The sequence below is a fragment of the Chanos chanos genome, chromosome 9, assembly GCF_902362185.1.
Source record: "Chanos chanos chromosome 9, fChaCha1.1, whole genome shotgun sequence".
Classification (NCBI taxonomy): domain Eukaryota; kingdom Metazoa; phylum Chordata; class Actinopteri; order Gonorynchiformes; family Chanidae; genus Chanos; species Chanos chanos.
The window spans coordinates 17,989,177-18,011,492 of record NC_044503.1 but is presented as its reverse complement, the minus strand read 5'-3'; the positions used below and the strand labels follow the sequence as shown (position 1 = coordinate 18,011,492).

General features: G+C 40.8%; 1 protein-coding gene across 1 annotated transcript in view; it reads right to left on the bottom strand.

The window, feature by feature from the left end:
• Window positions 1-22,316, bottom strand: part of gpr153 (G protein-coupled receptor 153) — a 31,002-nt gene that overhangs the window by 6,803 nt on the left and 1,883 nt on the right. The window contains exons 2-3 of the mRNA XM_030785025.1: window positions 16,471-16,900; window positions 3,377-3,566 (exon numbers count right to left, since the gene is read on the bottom strand). Coding sequence (XP_030640885.1) covers window positions 3,377-3,566; window positions 16,471-16,900 — 620 coding nt within the window. The remainder of the gene's footprint in view (window positions 1-3,376; window positions 3,567-16,470; window positions 16,901-22,316) is intronic.

Here is a 22,316-nt window from a genome sequence, read left to right as displayed (position 1 = left end):
TTACATTTCCGCTTGGTGAAGAAGGAAAGTGCTGCTCAGAGCTTCTGTTTCCTGCATCTATCACATAGTCTTAGAGAAGAGTGTTGATTGACTATTTACTTGTCATTGTCCATGATTCACCAAATCCAGTGATGCTGTCAGGAAGTGGTGCATCTTTCAGAGGAGTGCACACATTGTATAAAAAGGGACTTTCTTATAGGTGAGCACATCAATCAAAATGAGGATTAAGATCATTGGAAAAATGATGACTATTGTATCCAAGTACATGATAAAGATACTTTGGGACGATAATTGGTCGACCCCTAATACTTCTGCTATTTTGCTGTCTCAGTTAACAGTACTGAAAACAGTTTTTAAAACATCTCAAACCACCCAGGTCCTGTCTTAGCCAAGGCAGGCACTGATTGGTCCCCTGGACCATGGTGTATCCAGCCTAACCTGAAGTCAGAAACATGTCAGCACTGACTGACAATGTAATTCCTCTATAATCTGCATCCCAATTGACATCATTCACTATTACCATCTCTACTTCCACTACGTCTTTCTGCTCAGTTAGCTGTAGACTTCTCTCATCTCTAATTCTTTTTAGACAATCTATGCTACCCATTGGTGTTTAATAGCTGTTTCTCGTTTTGGACTCCCTTATCATCAATACTTTACAAGTTGGCCATCAAACGGTGTCACTCATGTGGCAACCTCATGTCTCCCAGACACAGAATTTAAGACTGTGTGAGTTGTCTGTGGTTGCATCATGCTGACCTGGCCATTACAGATCCTTTTTTGCCCATGCACTTCTCCACAGTACATGACAGGCCTGGCTCTGGAGATTCCCGTCAGTCACGGGCACCCCACTCCCCATCCTTATCACTCGCTCTCAGGGCTCTCTGTGCCAGGATGAAGATCACTCCAAAATATCTGCCTCGTGTCACATTGCATGACAAGTAAGGATCTGGAGAGTACATTCAGAGTGGGAGAGGTGACGACAGACAGAGGGGAGACTGTCTATAGATCAGTGTTGGTTAAGGGGAGTTTTTATAAGATTATGCAAATGTCCAAGCTGAAGATTTCTTGGCCTGCACCAGACTCCATGCTGTCTGGGGGAAGTTGACTGTTTAGTTGCTGAACTGCAGTGTCTCCTGGGAGACGGGCTGATGTCGATTGCGAAGACTTTTCGGAGTGCTAGAGCTCCTTCCCCTAAGTCCTTTAACACATAGAGGTGAGAAACATATGAGTGGGGGATCCTCTGCACGCTGGAATTAGTCTTACGCTGAGCATCCTGCAGGAATTGTTTGTGAAGGGTCTGCCTCTTTGTATGTCGACCTGTCTGTCTCTGCCCTGTCATACATTGATCTCATGGTGGCCAGACACTAGTTTATACAAATGTTATGTGTTCCTTCACAACTTTGTTCAGGTGCATTAGTGGATGGCGCTGATCTGCTTTGGTCTGGCCACACAGTGTTCCATGACTGAATGTTACACTGTGTTATACTGTGTAAGTCTCTGCGGCCCTGGGCTATGTGTAGGCTAGGCACTGGTGCCAATTCTTGTAAACCGCGAGCTCGGTTGTATACATTACACAACATAAGTTAAAAAAAAGTAAAATATTCACTTCTAAAAACCTACTTTTAAAGATAAGAAAGGTGTTCTTAGTAACTGGTCTCATGATGTGCTGAGATGATATTGTCAGGCAGTGTGTGCATATTTTAAACCATGACTGGAGATGGGTGGTTTGAAAGGTCTTAAAAAGAAACTTTACTTAGCAGTGCTGTCTGAGACAGTGACATAACACAAGGGTTGAAGTACAACCAAAACATTTTGTAACCTTAAAATTTCAAGCCCTAAATGGAAAGCAGTGATGTTACCTGGTAAAGGCATTTTAACCAGACTGGTCACAAACATTAAATGTTTGACGAGTTACTGTCATTCCTTAGGTTGTCTACAAACAGACATGCATATTTAGTCAAGCATAACATGGGATTTGAAAAAAACCTAAACTATTTAAATTACCTAAATTATTTAAACCACCTATCCTGCAACCATTTAGGACAAATTCATGAAGACAAAAAGAGATTTGTTTACTTATTGTCACCCATTTAAAACAAAATATTATGTAGAGAAAAGTGAATCAGTTCAGTTATTTAACAGATTTGCGATAAAGAGTTGATGTCTTCTCATTATAGCTGCCTGTGAAATAGTGGTGCAGGAGTGTTTTGCTCAGTGACAGCAACTGTTCCCAAGTGGTCCCTTGAAAACTGACAGATGTCTGTGTTGTCTCATAAACCCTGTGCTCAGCACTTGTTGTCTCAGTGCCTTAGCTGCAATGTGCATTGGGGTTAACACAAAAACAGCTATGTGAAGCAGTTTACCGCTGCCATCTGTGTGGGCCACTTTTATTAGTGAAGTGTCTGTCCACACAACTATTAGCAGCAGTTAACCCTGTTTTCCATGTTGATGAATGCAGGAATATGTTACCACATTATACCTAAACAGATGGGTTATTTAAATAGATCTTATAACTAATAGATCTTATAGATTTCTAGTCAAATATCACCTATATGTGACAACACGTGTGTTGTCATGAAGTTATATATCGCACAGAGTCAAAAATGACGAGCGCTAATTGATCACCTCAGATTATATTTTTATAGTAATGCTTTACTAAAACATAAATCTACATGTTTCAGCTGACTAGTGCTGATGGCATGAAGGCTTTAGGACCATAATGAAACATGATAATCACTTTTATTCTTTAAATCTGAGTCCCCAAAACCGGACTTCAAAACATTTAAGGTTCAACTTGTGAGAATGTTTGTTTCTGTTCATTTCATCATAGTAATGGTAGTGAACTACTACATGATCAAACCTAAAAACACCTCTTGGTAAAGTTTGTAAAAAATTGTACTGATGAGCCATATTACAGTTGGGCTACTTCCAAATGCAGAATAGACACTGCATTTCCTTCCATGTCAGTCTACATCAGATGATGTTCAATTAATCACACTATTAATATTGCAATAGTGAGTAACCGGAAACACAGAGGCATTGTTGCTATTACTGCACAAAATACAGACACTCTCCTCCCTCATATGATCAAATCACTGAAATCATTGCTGCCAACAGAGATTAAGACTGATTTCAAACAAAATCAACCCCAGTTCATTAAATGAATTTTCTCTACAGTCAACAGCATGGGCCCAGCTCTAAGAAAGAAAACAAAATTTAACAAACTACACCTCATCTTCTTTTACCCTCTCTTTATCTTGTACCTCTCCCTCTCTCTCTATGTCTCTCTCTATGTCTCTCTCTCTCACACTCTACATCTCTCCCTTGTCCTCCCTGAGAGCAGCACCATGCAGGTGGTCTTTTAGACACTTACCTTCATCTACATCGTCATTGGACATGATAGCCACACACTTTTCCCACACCATCTTGACGTCAGCACGGTAACGGTCACACGCCCACAGGAACATGGGAAGGAGGATGGACTGTGCGATGGAACACCAGAGCACACACAGGACCATCCAGTTATACGAGCGGTCGTACTTCAGACTGGCAAAGCTCACCACCTGAGGAAGAAAGAACACTCTGGTCTCTTCAGCATACAAGGAGCAGCCTGTAGCCCTGTCTGCATTCACACATTTTACATAAAGCCAAACAGAAAGCAATGAGAACTGATTTACGAGATCATTGAAAAGTCAGCTCTTCATCCTCACTGTAGATATACTATAACCTTTAAATAACTGAAAAGCCTGTGGTTTTAATGAGAACAGATAAGAACAGAAAACGCCCCATAGATGTGTTGGTGTGTGAGCTCTTTCATAACAATAGTAATAATAAACACGTAAGATAGTCCTCATATGGAAATAAAACGCTAAAAGATATCTCCACACTCCATGCTGTACACAACCATAATGAACTCTATCACAACATCAATCTGAGATACGCTCCACGGGCCGAGAGACAGTCGGCTCATATCCAGGCTAGCTCTATTACAGTTCCCATAAATGAAGTGAGTGTGTTTGATATAGATATCAATGCATTTAAATTGCTCATTATGACTGCGTGGCAGAGAGGCCCAGTCAAACTGTGTTCCTTCCATCAGTCAAACTGGAAATATGCTCTATTGGCTGCATATGAGATATACTCTGGAAACATCATATTAATCTGAATGGAACTATATGACCATAAACCAAAAAGGGTGTCAGGCAAAATTAATTTCTCACCACACAGTCCACTAATATGAGCTTAAGTGGAATTTAAAAAATATATAGATAAACCGCTTAAATCTGACAGTATTTATTGGGGGAATGAGAGTTCAGCCAAGAAAGGGACGATGAGAGGACACTGAGACTGAATATTTTTATTGTAAAATGGTCTATTTGCGGAGGATGGAGTGTGTTGTGCCATTGAGGAAGAAAGGGGCTCCCAGTGGTACACAGAGCTCAAAGTCTGCTAACCTCAGCCAAAGCAGTTTTCAGGTAAATCTGACCTCTGTGGTACTGGCATTAAAAGAATCTCTGAATTATAGGTTTACGCAGAGGTATTGTTGTAAAGATAAGATGTTTTCACTGACTTCTGCATGTGTTTGTTTTTGCATGTTGCACTATTTCTGAAGAATGAGTGTTAGGCTGCTTTCACACTTGGTCCGTACCTGAGTGTGATTTTCCCCTCCTCCCCCTACCCCCACTGGTCTGCTTTTACATTACATTTTTTGGTTGCGAACCCTGGTCTGTTTACATCATCAGCACATAAGGAACGTGCAGCTTTTACTTACCAATGTCGCTAAGCAACGACGCAAAAGGGAGGCAAAACGGAAAGCCAAATTATATTTATTTACTTCATCTTTTTGTTAATGTGGTGTCAGCACCAAAATAACCGTGTTCGGTATTTTCACTATGCCATAAATGCGTCCCGCTTCCTCAGAGTGATGCGAGCTGCACGGATAAGGAGGTTTTTGCAGAGACAGGAGGCAATGCCAAATGAATTCGCAGCTTTGCTTGCAGAGCATACACGCATACCCTCAAGGTGAGCGAATAGTGTGGCTACTTGCAGTTATTTCCCGATTAGTTTTTAAATGCGACAAGCGTGAATTGCCACGTCTCTAGTCACTACTTTTGAGATTCTTGGCGTTTTTGAAAATTTCCTGTTAATTAATAAAATGAATTACACGTCATCAATAGCGTTTACTTCCTGGTTTTGGAACGGATAGCTTACACACCAATGCGAACCGCACTCGAGTTCAGGTGAACCGTACCCCAGACCCCCGTTTTCTGAAGGACCAAGGGACCGTACCCGAGTTCGGAAAACAGCGTTCACACCAACAAAACGAACCGTACCAACATCTCAAGCGGACCCAAGTCCGCACCAAAAGCTCTAGTGTGAAACCACCCTTAGATATGGGTTTACTAAGGAGTTCTGAAAATGTATGTTTAGACACTTTGGGTTTTGCTGTTTTCACACATCAGTATAAAAAATCAAACCACCTTAAGATATGCAGTCTTTTCTTCACAACAAACAGGAACCAGTACAAAGACAAAAAAGGAAAAAAGAAAGAAAGAAAGAAAGAAAGACAGAAAAATAAGGCTTATTTGTGTTTTTTTTATTTATTCTCACATAAGTGAGACGAGAAGCACCCAGCTACTGGATAGGTGGACACATGCCTGACAAGTCATGCACTACTTGCATGTGTAACAGACTGATTTATTGTCAGCAACGTCCCTGACTGCACAGGTTAGAGCAGTTACAGCCTGAACAGTTGAACAGAAAGCACTTAAACTGTAAAACTAATGGTTTTGAGGAGAATGTGGCATCTGGGAGCGTTGATCTGATGCTAAAGAACAACAACGTGCCTTGGAACACACATAAACATTATTCAAAACGTCTTTGACCAGCATACCAACCACACAAGGCATAACTCACTTGTTCCAAATTTTCATAAAAATGACCATACACGACAATATGAGGAATGAGTGGTGAGATTATCAAGCAGACAAACACTTATTACACACAGTGTTAATCTCCTCAACGAAATTAATGATGAAAATATTCCTTGAAAAAGGGATTTTTAATTTAGTCAGCGATGACGTCGACTTGACGAAACGCTGCACAATGACGATATAAGAAGTAAAATTAACACAGATTACACATGCTTCAACCAAAATAACCTGAAGTTCAACAAAAGATCTGGGTTCAGAGGCAGCACTCCAGAAGAGAGAATCCTCTCATTCCATTCAAGTTTATTTTCTTCTTAGAAACACCCATGCTGACATTTTTCATCATTAGAAGGCCATGATTGTCATGGGGGGTTTTTTGTGTGTTTTCTAGGAGGAAAATAAACTTCTGAATCTGAAATGACCTTTTTTTCAAAGAAGAAAAGGAAGCTTTGAACATGAAATTCTTCATGTGCTTTTCTAAGGGCAGTGCACACACTTAAAAACAGAAGAATCATGACTCCTCTCTGCTAGCTGAGTCCTGGAGAATATTTTTGTGTTCCACTCCACTTGGACTTGTAGAATTTAGTGCACTGATCACATCCTCTAATTCCTCAATGTATATCCTTGATCCTATCCCTACAAAACTGTTTTAAAAACTGTTTCCATCAGTTAGCAAAACATTCATCCCTAAGTCTTGGACATGTATCCAGAATGCTTAAAATGTATGTTATTAAATCACTTACCAACAAAGATCTTGATCCAAATGACCTGTCCAGCTACAGCCCTATTTCAAATCTTCCTTTTGTTTCTTCCTCAAGGAAGGCTGTGGCCATTCAGTTACATTCATTCTTGTAGTGAAATACTATTTATTTATTAATTTATTTAAACAGGCTTTAGATCACACCACAGCACAGAAACTGTTCTTCATAAGGTCTTGAACAGCATATTTCTCACCAGATCATGGTGGTGTGTCTTTGCTTGTGTTCTTAGATTTAAGTGTGACTTTTGATACAATAATTCATGATATGCTGCTAAACCAGCTGAGAAGCCTCGTGGTTTAGATCCTGTCCAACTGACATGCAAACATGCTCTTAAGTTTGATTATTATGGTGATCACACACAGCCTTATATATCAGTCAGGCTATATGAGGTCTCTCAGTTCTCCCAGGTAGAAAATAGCCTAAAGGACATCAGAAACTGGATGACTTGTAATTAACTTCTGTTAAATTCTGCTAAGACAGAGGTACGGTTATTCGCTGGTTTCTCTGTAGTGCTGATGCCAATCTTTCATTTGATTCCCATGTTAGAAACATATCCTGAACAGCATTTTTCCAGTTAAGCAACATTGCCAAACTTAAAAAACTGCACTACCATCAAGATACAGACAAGCTCAAACAAAATCTCAATTTTAAAATCAAGGTCAAAGACATACTTGTTTAGTCAGGCCTACAGTTAGAATAAATGCATAATTCAAATATTCCTCTTCACTCAACCATATTGCCAAGGAATGGAGCTGGAGAAGGTCCAGTGATACTGAGTTTATCTGAGTTTATTAGTAAACTGGACTGTCAGTGCTGTGACCCTTCCATCACACGAGATCTCCCTTGCTTGCTGACTGAGTGTTGGTGGGGTACTGGTGTCTCAGAGAGCCTTCATGTCTGTGTCACCCTCTGACTCCCCGTTTTAGTTATGCTGCCCTCGCTAGGCCTGCTGGAGTCCCATATCTCACTCAGTTATGCCTGCAAACCTTACACAGTCCTTTCTTCACACAATAATTAGTGCTCTCCTTTTTCTCTCCTTTTTTTTAACTTCTCCGTCCACCTCTGTGTGGTTGATCCTCCCTGAAACCCGGCCCACCTGACCGAGTTCATCCTTCTCTTCAGGTCCTGCTGAGTACACTCGTGATCCCTGCCAGCCATGATCCAGTTCATCCCACTCCGCTTGCTTAGCTGTGGACAGCTGAGACTTCTGTCAGCCATGATACCTGATACTTGTATGCCACCTTTCATGTCTATCTGCCACCTTTGACTCTTTTTATGAACAACTTTGTTAACACTTTTAGTATTTAAGGATTCCAACTTTCATAGGCCTTTCTGTTTTACATTGCTGTTTATGCAATAATCCATCTATTAATCTATCCCTCTCAATTAGATTAGTAACATTTTTTTGTATTTGATTAGTCTAACTTTCACAGACTTTTTTGCTTTGTATCACTTTTATGTAATATTCTATCATTTAGTCTAACCACTCCAGGCCAGCCAGAGGAGGATGGGCACCGCCTCCTGAGTCCTAGTTCAGCCCAAGGATTCCTCCTGTCTCACTCTTAGAGAATTTGTTTTTCCGTGCCATTGTCGCCTTGGGCTTCCTCACTGGGGATATCAGGTTTGACATCCTGTAAAGCTGCTCTGTGACAATGTCCATTGTGAAAAGCACTGAAGAAATAAAATTGAATTGAACTGCATCCCCAATAAGATTAAAACCCTTAGGACCACCTGCAGCCATTCATATATGACAGGACAGACACTTCAGGGCCTTAAATCTCAGGTACAGACTCTGGACTAGTAATCTTCATTCAGCCTCCTATAAGCTTAGCTGTTCAGGCATGTCAACAAATGTGCTGTCATTGTTTCACATAATGAAATGACAGTTACTCAGTCAAAGAAATATCACAAATGAACATGTCTACTAGAATAAGCAACTGAAAGCTGCATTGTTTTGTTACTCTGCAAGCTCTCATAGAGTCTGGGAGAAAAATAGAAAGACTGTAATATGTAATTAAACTTTACCCAGAAGTAACAAACCTCAAAGAATCATGGTGTATCCCAGACCCTATAGTCAATCACAGCTGAGAGTACAGGGCTGTTCCCCCTTTCAGCAAACTTCACCTCTTTCTGCACCAGGTCATTCATGACTGGCCAGTGTAGTCCAGTCACAATGACAATGACTTTAGATCACACTGTGGTTATCATGATCAGTCTCCCCTTATAAAATCTAACTGAGACAGTCAGTCGGAAATGAACCTGTGTAAGTCAGCAGAACCCAAGATATTTGACTTTCCGTCTATACCTCCTGCCTGAACCGCCTCCTAAAAGATGGGATAAACTGCTTTAGACCCTTAACAATCAAACCAGGCAGACGGTTAGAGAAAACAGGGAGTAGTTTTTGAATGGCTAACTGTAGAATGTGCTTATATGGGCTGAGAAGAAGATGAATAATAAAGGCTAACCATATGGTGTGTTCACTTAGTTGTTCTTCGTAATCTGAATTCAGATGTTAATGGCTCTCATGAGATTTGTTTGAAGAGAAAGCACCTTTTTCAGTAACAGGACATTTTCAAAGAGCTCAGTCCTGCTCTGCAAGCTCAATTTGCAAAGTTAGAGATTAATTTCTTAGTCAGTCTGTACCGTGGACTTAATTCTGGAGTAAAGTGGGGATGTGGAATGCACTGACAGAGAGCTCAGCAGACCAATAGGATTGGCTGAAACTGAGTGCAGTCTGTACTCCATGCCTTATGGGATATGCCACATCAGAGGTTGCATATCCGGATCCTTTTCAGATCTGGATGCCCTCTGAAAAGGGCAGCAAATGCTTCATTATCACTGGGACCATATCCTGATGATGAATTATTTTTTTCATTTACGTGTTTTGCTTTCTGATCTCCTTTTCTCCCAATTAAGTCACGGCCAGTTCCCTTGTATTACTGTTCCTTGCCACTTGGAAACCCCTACACTGGCCAGGGAAAGCGGAGTCCTCCACCTGTCTCCTCTGGTACATGGAGTCAAGTACCATCTCTTTTCACCAGAGTTCCAGGGCAGCTATAACACAGGCAGAAGTTATAGCTGTGCATCATCTTTTGCTACATCCACAATCACAGTTAAAACTGCATTAATGTCATACTGCTAAGGCTCAGAATATCCCAGAGAACACACAAGTATGAACTGAACTTAAAATGAAATGATTTGTAACTTCCTGTTTAAAGGTCACATGACATGTACCAAACAACATTTTGAAAGTGTCCACCAGAGGGAGACAAACTGAGGTAAATATAATTAATTTCAGTTGCATCAGAGCAATGAACTTCAGACAGTAAGTAAGGATAATATCACAGACTAGGAGGACCAGATTCCTCTGAGGTAAGCTTCTATTTATTTATATGTATAACAGAAGAAGAACTGGCATTATTGTTAATTCTAAGATTCATTCTGTTTTATCTGACCTACTGATTTTGCATCCAGAATCCATGGTGCAGACACTTTTAAGGCTATATTTTTTTCTTTCTGCAAGTTCTGTCAGAAGCTCCATATGTTGATGTGTGAATATATGTGACACAAGACGACATGTTCTGGCATTCAGGGTTAGCCATGGAAATATCAGAGCTTCCCATGAGCACATATTAACCTCACACGACAGTCATAGGCCTGATTACCGATAATGCCAAAATGGCCTACAGGAGAGAGGTCATCAACCTCACGCAGTGGTGCCAGGAGAACAACCTCTCTCTTAACGTCGATAAGACTAAGGAACTGATCGTGGACAAGAGGAGAGGAGAGAGGCTAGACCCCATCACCATCAATGGGTCTGCTGTGGAGAGACTCACCTTCCACTTCAACTTCAGGTTCCTCCGCGTTCACCTCACCTGGGGCCATGCGGGCCATGTGATGAAAAAGGCATAGCAACGCCTCTTTCACCTCAGGTGGCTGAAAAAGTTCGACTTCGGGCCCAAGATCCTTCAGGCCTTCCACAGAGGCACAACTAAAAGCATCCTGACGGGAGCCATTACTGCTTGGTGTGGGAACTGCATGGCCCTCAACCGCAAAGCTCTGGAGTGGGTCATGCAGACAGCCCAGAACATCCGTGGATGAAAGCTTCCCTCCATCCAGGATATATACAACCGATGGTGTGTGAACAAGGCCCGTAGGATTATCAGAGACCCCAGCCACCCCAACCACGGACTGTTTCAGCTGCTGCCATCTGGCAAGCGGTACTGCAGCCTCAAGGCCCAAACCGGCATGCTCTGGGACAGTTTTTTTTCCACCAGGCAACCAGACTTATGAACAATGGACACACTAACCAGACTGTGACACACACAAACACAAACACACACAGCCGTAGCTGGGCATACATCAACACACATACCCATATGCACAGTCACTAAGGCAGGACCTACATGCACACAGCACTTAACACACAGAACATTATTTATATTACTATTATATAAATATTATTTTCATTACTATTTTTTTGCTATTCTATTGTTATTTATTACTATTGTCGTTGCAATGTCAAGGAGCCGAAACCCAAGAATTTTACTCTCTTATACTTGTATAACGAGATGTAACAATAAAAGAATCTTGAATCTTGAATCATGAATCTTTAATCATATGAATCATATGAAGCTACAACAAGAAGTCTCTGCCTCAGCTCTTTGTTACACACATTACACAGCTGGACATTTCCACTGATGCACATATAAATGCGCTCTCTCTCTGTCTGTCTCTCTCTCTCTCTCTGTCCTGGTCTTTTATTACTCCCCTACGTGTTTCTCTTTCTGTCAAATTTATCTGCACTGTGTGACAAACTCTCTTCTGTTAGTAATGAGAGACAGAATAAAAATGGTCACAGGCAGCTGTAAAAAAGAGGCAGAACCTTAGCCATGTAGCTGATGTGGTCTATTATATCAGAAGTGTGACCTGTTACTGTACTCTGTGTGAAGAGAGAAAGCTTTTTACAAGGTGCCCTGGCTACATTTTCAAGACTCAGACACCATTTCATGTTTCACAAAACAACCTGACCAGAGCATCCCACAAACATACCTCAAACACAAGATCACCATAACATCTTTATTTATTCATTACCTTTTAAAGCAAAAATTTAACTACACCTACAACTGACGATACCTTACCATTTACACCTGACTATGCCTACGTATGACCACACCGACATCGGGCTACACCCACATCTGACTACACCTACATCGGACTGCATTGGTCTCTCCAGTGATGTCACCATCTCACTGTTTCATATCAGATTATTCTGGTGTACTCAAACATGTTGATTACTTTGCATGTGATTTGTGTGTTGACAGGGGAAATGAAAACACAAAAGTATATCTTTTCTTTTCCAGTGTGATGGAAATTGTGTGGCTCACAGAAGACATGAAAACGCAAATAGGATATTTCAATTTCACTAATGCACACATGCGCACTGACAATCACACTCCAAATGTGAAAGAAAAAGTAAATGGGATTTTCATTTTCATTTTGGCAGGGACAATATGCGCACATATTGAAAATGGAACTGCGAATCTGAAAATTAAAATGAAAAACTGGGTTGATCATTTACCAAAAAAATCCATTGTCAGCTTTATGAACATGATGATTTTGGTGGACAATCGGTAAAGAGAAGTGGAGAGGGGTGTAAATGCAGAATGCTCTCAGGAGTGTGGCTGGATGCGATTAAGCTCTGCTGGATCCTGCATGTTTCACTAAATCTAAGCAAAAATCACTGTGCTGAACAGTCATGACCTGCATTTGAATACACACCATAAAGACTCTTCTTTTTAAACCTGGTCATGTTCTCCACTAAACACACACTGTACTAGTCTTTCTGCTCATCTGTAAGTGCTGTAATTTACAGCATATTTGCTTTATTGATTCGTATACAGTATTTGTCTCTCATCAGGAGTTTGACCGCATAGACGTACGCTCATGATGTGTTAGTCATATAGCACTGCGGTCACTTGTGAAGCTTTGCATCAAAGCATTGTCCTTGAACTGGAACTGCACCTTGTTCTTCCACCACTTATGTATGGTTAGTACATGCAGGGACCCAGGCCTGTTACCTCGTACCTGCATTCATAAGCTGCTCTGGATAAGACTGTCTATGAAAGAAATGGCTGAAATATAAATGAGAGCCATTACCTTACATGTTTTCCTGTTGACTATGTCTACAGAGACACAGAAGACCAATGCAAAGTCAAACTATCAGTGTATACCATTAAACTATTGAGTGCACAGCTAAATGTTGACAGAAAACTAAAAACACAAACAGGTACAGGAAAGTAATGGAAACACCAAATATAAAATATGAAATAGATGAAAATGTAATTTCACTCTACATTCTAAAACATCCCACAATTGTTTGGCGATGTTTTGGATCTAGTGTTTGGAACAAGGACGGAAGGTGTCTGACTTTATCGTGGTATTAACGGAATCACTTTTGAATCCGTGTTGGAAGGTGTCTGACTTCATCATGATATTAATGAAATCACCTTTGAATCTGTGTTGCAGGGTGTTGAGGGTATTATCATCTTGGAGTATGGGTACATAGAGGAAGTGATATTTGCACAAGAGGGGGCAGCTGGTCTCTTAAAACAGTTTCGTATTCTGCAGCAATGACCATACAGTAACAATCAGACTCAGTGACAAGATGCCTGCCCATAACCAATCCACCACAATGTTTGACAGAGAGGACAGAGGGCTTCCTTTGTTGTTGTTGTTTTTTTTTTTTTCAAATAATTTCTATTCTCAGGATCATTTTGACACCATTGTAATCTGGGTTTTTTGGCAACAATCTTGTCCCACTGACTGTCAACAAAAGCATAGCTAACATTACCTAGTTAATCGCAGTCTTATTTCTGTCTGCCAGCATCAGGACACTATCACACTGACAGAAAATGAACCGTAACTTGCACCCTTATAAACCACAGGGCCTTGACACCTCAGGATCTACAGGTTGGTCTTTACAAGTTAGTAGTTCTTTATTATTTCTGGACTCATGTCTCACCACACCATGACTAATACTATGATGACGTGCTTAACTTCTCCTCATGCATGTCAAATGGGAAACATCTGATTTGAAATTTGAAATTTGAAATTCAAGCACTGTTTATGAAGTGCTTCCCCACTGTCCCGACTGACTATTCAAGAATCACTTGGAGGTTAATGAATGTACAGTCTGAGGATAAGCTATATCTGCAGCCTGTCTTCAGCAGTAGCCATGTCTGTGTTCATGAGCCAAACTGAAACATTTCTGAGTGGTTATTATATTCTCTGTCAGCTAAGGCAAAATCCAGCAGCTCAGCAAGGCAAGACAGTGGCCTGTTCCTCACACAGTCAGGTCTGTAACGCTGACACAGTCAGGACTGTAACACTCACAGGGTCTGAACACTGGCACCTCAATGGATTCTCAGAGAGAAAACTGCAGTCAGTTCATTGCAGTCAATGCACTTTTGCCAAAAATCTTCTAGCAAAACTGCACTGCACATTTTAATGCATACAATGGCCAAACATAGGAAATACATAAAACATACAGGAAAATCTGAAAAAGCATTGAGTGATATTCCCCAAATGATCTTAGCTGGTGATAATGTGAATTAGAATGGATGACTTAAAGAAAAGAGTTTGGAAAATCTGGATGAACTGTGTTCACAAGATAACAGAACGTCTGCTGTGTTGCAACCAGACACTCCAGGCAGAGAATGACTATTGGGGAATAAAACACAAAGAGAGAGTCAACAGCATTACTGGTCATAAAAAAACATTCTTAAGTTTTAAAACTGTAGACTCAAGCCTGAGGGAACGAAACAATTAACAATGTAACTGGGAACAAAATGGTAGTGGTCTTTACCTTAAATGTCAGTCTACACTTCACCGTAAATACAAGTCCATGCTGTATTCTTTCTTAAACACCAGTGTACACTGTACTCTACCGCAAACACCAGTCTACATTGTACTCTACTGCAAACACCAGTGTACACTGTACTCTACGACAAACACCAGTGTACACTGTACTGTGGTGTACACTGGCTTTTAAAGTAGAGCATGAGACTGCGTTTTGTCATGTTTCTGATACGCAAAGTTCACAAAAAGGAATATCAGGCAAAATTAACGAGGAAAGAAAGATATCTATGTGTCTACCCAGGATTCTCACAATCCTTTGGCACTTTAGGAGGACAGCAGAGCAGAGAACAGACAGAAACTGACAGAAACAAACTGTGTTTATGTTGTTTCTCTGTCTCACTGTCTTACTCACACACCTAGCCTTGACTCCCTTACTGCCCCAGATCACGGACAGTATTCATTTTAATAATACACTCGTTCAAATAGAGGCATCTCACTGCACGACTGAGAACTTTTGTCCTCTACTCAAGAGTGATTCATGTGTTTCTGACTCATAACATCCTTTCCAGGTGTTTTTCCTTGTCTTCTAAGGTAAGTAATTTGCGGAACTCATATTGCTTGTAGAAAATTGACCTTTCCATTCCCATGCATAAGTTGTCAGGGGCAGGGAATCTATTTATAATGAGAGAGGAGTCTTACTGTCCACAGGAAATCTGACCACTTTTATGGCAACCAATGACAATGATCAAAAGTACAGAACTGCACTCATCAGATCCATATCCGGCCTATCAAGTCAATGTAACCCCAGGATTCACGCCCAGAGAACTGGAATGAGCCATTTTAAACCAATGGGCAGAATGGATCATTCAAATCTTTCTACATTAAAACATGTTGTCAAGCAGAGATGAAAATGTGAAATGAACTGAACACAGTAAATGTCTTGCTTTGTGTGTTTGGGTGAAGCATCATTTTGGTCTGGTAAAAGTAGCACGATTAGTTTCTGTCGACCCACACTGTCATAAATTCAAAGCACTGACCAGTCATCAGTGCAAGTGCAGCATTTCTGACACAGAGCACGCTCACCAAAGATGGTGCCATGCACACAGGTACACCTGGGGTGAGTTTTAAAATTCTTTCCATTTGCCAAGATGCCTTTGATCTTAGAAACTAATAAACACTCTCTTTTTATCTAGAATGGTGTTTTGAGCCCTGTGTAGCCTGCAGGATCTTAACCTCCATGTGCCATATCAAACACCAATGGGGTTTTTTTCAACAGAGATGGAGCAGAATCACTGCTTCTCACAGCCAGAACTTCAGCTGAGGCTTTTTCCCCCAGTATTTGAACAAGTCTGTAATTCAGCTCCTCTGATAACTTATACCTATTGTAGGAATGTAGAGGCAGTACAGACAGTTGGTCTACATTTGTCCGTATTGTGTACATATCTAATATAGCAGCTGTATTTTCTTTCTTTGATCATTATGTTTCATCAATGATCATCACATTCTCTCCATGGCTTCTTGTTTCTCTTGTGTCACAGTTGAGTTCCACTAACTTTGAAAAACTAACAACTTCTGTCAGACCCTAATCTGTAGTCTGAGGGGAACCGGAGACAAATACACAGATGACATGGTTATTATATGCTGAAGTAAGCTCTTAAGGCTTTATGTCATTTTGAAATGCACAGCTGTGCCTCTTCTCACAGGTCACAACAGCCTTTGCCTACTCATTCATTTCGTTGATGCCGGTGCCTTGACTGTACACTGAAACACTCCTGGGATAATTCCAACCAACGTCTATCACAACAGTATTACCGGTAAGACATTACTCAGTGTTAGATTCCTGCTTTCTCCAATTAGAAAACCAGCTGAGATGGATTTTGGCACAGTCATGCGTTGAGTGCAGAAGTCAGACTCACCAGAATGGGAAAGCCAGTGAGGAAGTCATAGATGAAGACTATTCCACTGATGAGGTACGTAATTTGCAGCGATGTTTTGATTGGTTCTGAGCCATCAATCGAGGAGCGTCTCTTGCCCTGGGCATCCTCCACTACGATGGTGGGCACGTTGAACTTGTTCTTGTCGACGTTGTGGCCCGTCTGGATAGAGAAGGTCTGAAAGAGCGCGATCCCAATACAGATCACACCCATCACCACACTCCCACTGATCAGCAGGAGGAAACACACCCCAAAACCCAGGCCGATCTCAGTGACAATGAAGCGACAGTCGTGTGTGTAGAAGCGCTCGGTGGTGTCGTGCCAGCCCACAGCGGGCAGCGTGGAGAGGATGAAGGAGACCATCCAAATACCCATCACTGTATGGACTGCCTGTTTCTTGGTGTTACTCAGCCTAGGAAAGGAGAAAAGAGAAAAACACTTAAGTCTGGAGGAGGCTTTTGGATAGTCTACATCTATCACTAATTAAGCAGAATGACATCTCTTTTGTTAAAATAGAGGGAATTTCACAAAGAAATTTTTGTCACAGAACTGTACTGTACCCTCAGTCAAAAGTCAGGACTGTATAATTGTCTGAAATATTGGGAGAACTCTTGTTGCAAAATCCTGTGAGTGAGACTAGTGAGTGTAGCAGACAGTAGTCTGTGTGAAGTAAGCCACTGAGAGATGTAACACGCTTACAGGAGAGCACTGTTCACTCAGACAAGTCACAGAAAGGAGACTGTGACTCAGACAGACACACCCACCCAAAATAACTCAACCAGGTAGGTTCCCTTTGACCCAAACTGTGTTTCATTCAACCCCAACTATGAGCCCCACTGTGACACAGCTGGGATTCAAAGCATGGGTGTAAGACGTGAGGCACAGGTCGGGATCCATCTCATTTTCAAATGAAAAGCTGCACCTTGCTGAAGAGCCGAACACTAAAAGGAAATTTTGCTTTTGCTGAACTTCAATCAATTCGAATGAGTCAGCACATTTAAATAGATTTGATAAATCAGTGGGGTGTGCCGTTTTTCACACAGTAGATCTGAAAGACTTCTGTCCCCAGAATGACTCAGAACCCTGTATAATAATATTTGATAGCCAGCTCACATTACTCAGCTAGAGGTGTGCAATACTGACAAAAAATTATATCTCGATATTTTCTGGGATTTTGTCAATAACCATATGTAGACGATATTTTGCATCCTTCAAAATGTGTTTGTAAAAGTCTTATATTGTGCTAGCTCCCGCTTGTTCACAGGATATTAACTGTTGCTTACTAATGATATTAATAGAAACAACATATTTAAGGAAAACAGGTATTACTGATTTACTTAAAACTGAAGCATTCAAGTAAAAACAATACAAAGACATTGAAATCACCAATGCAAGTATCTTTGGGATCAAACAGTTTGCAGATGGTGAAACAAGTTAGTTGTCGAGCTGTCTTTAACGGCAACCAATGTCTGGCACAGTCTGCAGATTGCCTTCTTTTGACTCAAAAGACAGCAATCTGCAAGCTATGTGGTTTCAAAAGTTTTGAGCAACATCCGTCTTTTCAAAGCCAAACCACCTCCATGCAAGTGAGGATGATCTACGTCTAGCAATTAAATCTAACGACGTAGATTGCAAGGCAGGTGGTGTCAGTATTTTGTCTCCTGACGCTGTTTGTTCACTCATATTTAACTTCAGTCATGCATTTTTAGCTGGCTACGCTAGCTTAACTTGGGGTGCAGTGACCATGTACAGCTATATCCGCACACTGCATGCACTTTCAATGCACACGCACAGTAGCCTACCCTACTAGGCTACATGGTGCAGTGAATGCATGGACTCTCAAGGCATGTTTTTGATTGTTTTTTGCAAAGTGAGTGACATACTCGATAATGTCAGCTCGCACATCCTTAAAACAACAATTACGATATTATTGTAGATGATACATATTGCACACCCCCATACTCAGCTAATAATGCAATCAGACAGGGGTCATTCATCCAGTAAAAAAAAATTCACAGTTAAATTCATATCTTCAGAAGGCTGAGAAAGGGGAATGTTGTGTGTATTACATATCAACAAGTTAGACCTACTTTATCATAGGATATGGAAAACGCAATAGGTGAGGAAATTAAAGCCATTCAAACTAAAGCCATTCAAAATTATCAGCAGAGCTCTTTTTTATTGTAGTGTGTATATTGTGTGTGCTGTCAGAAATGGTGGGTAATGGCCAGGCAGTTGATTACATTACCTTCACCCAATGAGAGTCCTACATTGATGTTTGCATGGGGATGTACTGCAGTTGAGAGATGAACATGCAGTTAAAATGATCATGTTGTTCTGTATGCTGTTTGAAGCTGTAGTTGGTGCTATGAGCACATTATAATAACAGTCCTGCTATGCTCTGTCCTTATTCGCACTGCATGCACTTTCTGTGTGTGTGTGTGTGTGTGTGTGTGTGTGTGGTCTTGGAAAAATAAATAATAGCTTTACCTATGCTTTATATAACCTGAGAAGCAAAGAGAACATGAAAAGGTCAACAGTAACTATTGCTACACATTATTATTCAAATGTGCAAAAGCAGCAATATAATTTAATTCAGATACACAAATTGAATATATTTCAATGATATACTTCTGCCTGCAAGTACTAAATATAAATTAAACTTTGTCTGCTAGAAATGCCTTCCATAAACATTTGACATAGGGCTGGATATCAAGAGTTCAGCTGAAGCCAAGACTCAACCATATGAAACTAACAAAGTTTCCACTGTCATATTGTATGCTGCCACAAGGAAACCTTCACACAATCAATACATTCACACAATGAGTGGAGATCTCAGACAACAGACACGTAGTTGACAAACACAGTGCATGATGCTGAGTTGAAGCTGAAGGAGACTGTTCTTTAAATTATGAAGTTCGTTTTACTTATACTGAAGTAAGTTAGAGGGCACAACATGCAGAATACATTAGTTCAAATCACAGTTGGTTTGTCTACAGTACCATACCCTCACAAGCTGTGTTTTACAATACTAGGCTCTCACAGACTGTGTTCTACAGTACTTTATTCTCACAGGCTGTGATCTACAGCACTGGTCTCTCACAGGCTGTGTTCTACAGTACTGGTCTCTCACAGACTGTGTTCTACAGTACTTTATTCTCACAGACTGTGTTCTACAGTACTATACTCTTTAGTTTTATTTCAGATGTCTATACGTTTACCAGACTCTGTGTTTTGAGTGATGAAGTAATGAAGTTTAATAATGTTTAGTAAAAACATACAAAACATTTAACAAACTTTCTTGCCCTTTCAGGAATCTGTTGAATCTATCACTGGTCAACATCTGAACCAAGTAAAAATGAATACATTTACAAGCATGTACATGACGCTATTTGTAATAGTAGTAGTAGTGTCTGATCCTCCTTTTAAACCATATCACAGTAGCAGAAAGTACCAGGGGCTGCTACTGTCTCCAGGGGGAAAATGCACCTGCATGAGGTCAGCACAGGTGAGCAGATCTCTCACAGCACAGGTGAGTTTTCAGGTTCACAGAATTGAGCACCTAACAGAGGAGGAGCAGGAGTCCCACAGGCTGGGAACAGACGATCCTACAGCTAAGTCAAACAGTGCTAGTTATTTTGACTGTGATGTTAGTGTGTGACTCATGTCGACTGGTGACTTACGGCTGGTTATGTGTCTGCAGGTGAGGAGGGTGCCCAGAGCACTGAAGGTGATATCTGAAGCAGTATCAAAAAGGAAACATCAGATATCTCACCGCTCCAGGCTATCCCTCAGCATCCACTTAAAGAACTAACCACAGACAGTCCACAAGCAATAAAATAAACTAAATTAAAGATTGTCCCTGATCTAATGAAGCGGTACCCTCAAGTCTGGGCCACTCTTATGTTTCCAAAAGCAGCCACAAACCTCGACCTGAACCCACTCTGCCATTGTCTGATTGACCTGGTGAGGAACCAACGGAGGAGGTGCTTTATAAAAATGACAGAGGTAAGAGCCAGTGGGGTCTCCTGGGTGGTGTTTATCACAGAGACACTGATGTGACAGAGTGGAACAACTCAAGAGATGTGATGTAACACCACAATCCAGTTTAATGTGTTCATCAGGCTGACCTGTGCAAACACAGCACGGTTTTCATAACCACGCTCATCATTTATGAATGTAATTACCATTTCAATATGTGAATATTAAGGAATTTTTGGAAAACATATTCCAACAGTATTGAAAGGGACAATAGACAGCCATAATCTATGACAAAATTTCAGCATAACAAGATTATAAGTACCACTAGAAAATGATACTCATTGTTATCTGAATAGAACAAAGTAAGTACTCATACATACGTAGGTATATAACTGTCATTATAATACACATTGTCATGTCATTGTACTGTCATGTTTACAGGACACATGTTAGCATGCCCTGTGATGGCCCAGGGGGCGGAGTTGCCCATTTCCCTGCGGGCCAATGAGCTACAGGTACAGACTGCTGGGTGGCTTATAGTCCAGGCTGTGGGGACCTCTCAGGCCTTTAAAAAAGAGCACTTTTAGACTGCAACTACTCTAATTACAGTGAGAGACAACAGGCTTACACAAATAACATTAAAGTGGAGGATGACATATCAGCAATAATGTTTCTCACGGCTGAAGATAACCCTGAACAAAGCTACCAAACATCCAGTGGATTAAATTAAACATTTCTCTGGCAATAACTCTGTACCTGTTAACTAAGCAAATGAAACTCGGTTTGTGTGTAAACACACGGCACAAGGCTGTTATTTCTCATTCACTCTACACGGGTCTGAAATTCTTATCCAGGCTTTGTTAATGGGGTCATGAAATACCTAACCCACTGAGAATATAACTGTATGCTGCTTCAGTCACTGCAGCAGATCAAGGGCGACAGACTGGTGTTCCATGAATAACAGTGGAATAACCAGCTTGCTCAGGGAAAACCCTTGCCCTTGCTGTCATGGCCAACCTATCACATGCCTCCTCTATCTATCTATCTATCTATCTATCTATCTATCTATCTATCTATCTATCTATCTATCTATCTATCTATCTATCTATCTATCTATCTATCTATCTATCTATCTATCTCTCAGCTTCTTCATTCTCTCTTCATTTGTCTGCAGTCCTTTTATTCTCATCACATCAGATTTCTCTGTTTAGCTTTTATAAACACACCAATATCATGCTGAGGAGCGGGAGACTGTAATGTCGGCCAAGGCAGAGTCACCGAAAAAAGAAAAAATAGCACTAAGGAGGAGTTGACTCACTCCTCGTCCTCCTCATCTGTGCGTCCTCCCTGCGTAAACAGACAGGCAGAAGTAGGACTCCGTTTGTTCACAGTCATAGTTCTAGCCTTCCCTGAACCGCCTGCAGACTCCGCTAGGGAGGCTGACGTCATTCTGCTGTTTGAAACTCCAAACCTGTGAGGGAGTGAGGGAGGGAAAAGCCCTCGTCTGGTAGTCAAAGCTCTGATGAGAACAGATGTTCAAGCATGTTGCTCTGAAACAAGGGCAGTATCTAAATTTCTAACAAATTTCTGTTGTGGCAGGAAGGCAGGAACCTAACGTTATAAGGTAAAAGGATGTATTCTGTTAGACTGCTGAACAAAGCTAATTAAGTGTGTTCTGAATTGCATTTGAAGAATACCAAAATGCAAAAATACATTCATCCCATGTTACATAACACAAGAAGACAATTTTTTTAAAAAAATCAACAAACTAAAAACAAATTCAACAAGACCCAGTTTAACAGTTTGAGGTATTTCTGTCGTTTGCGATGTGCAGCGTGTAATTCATG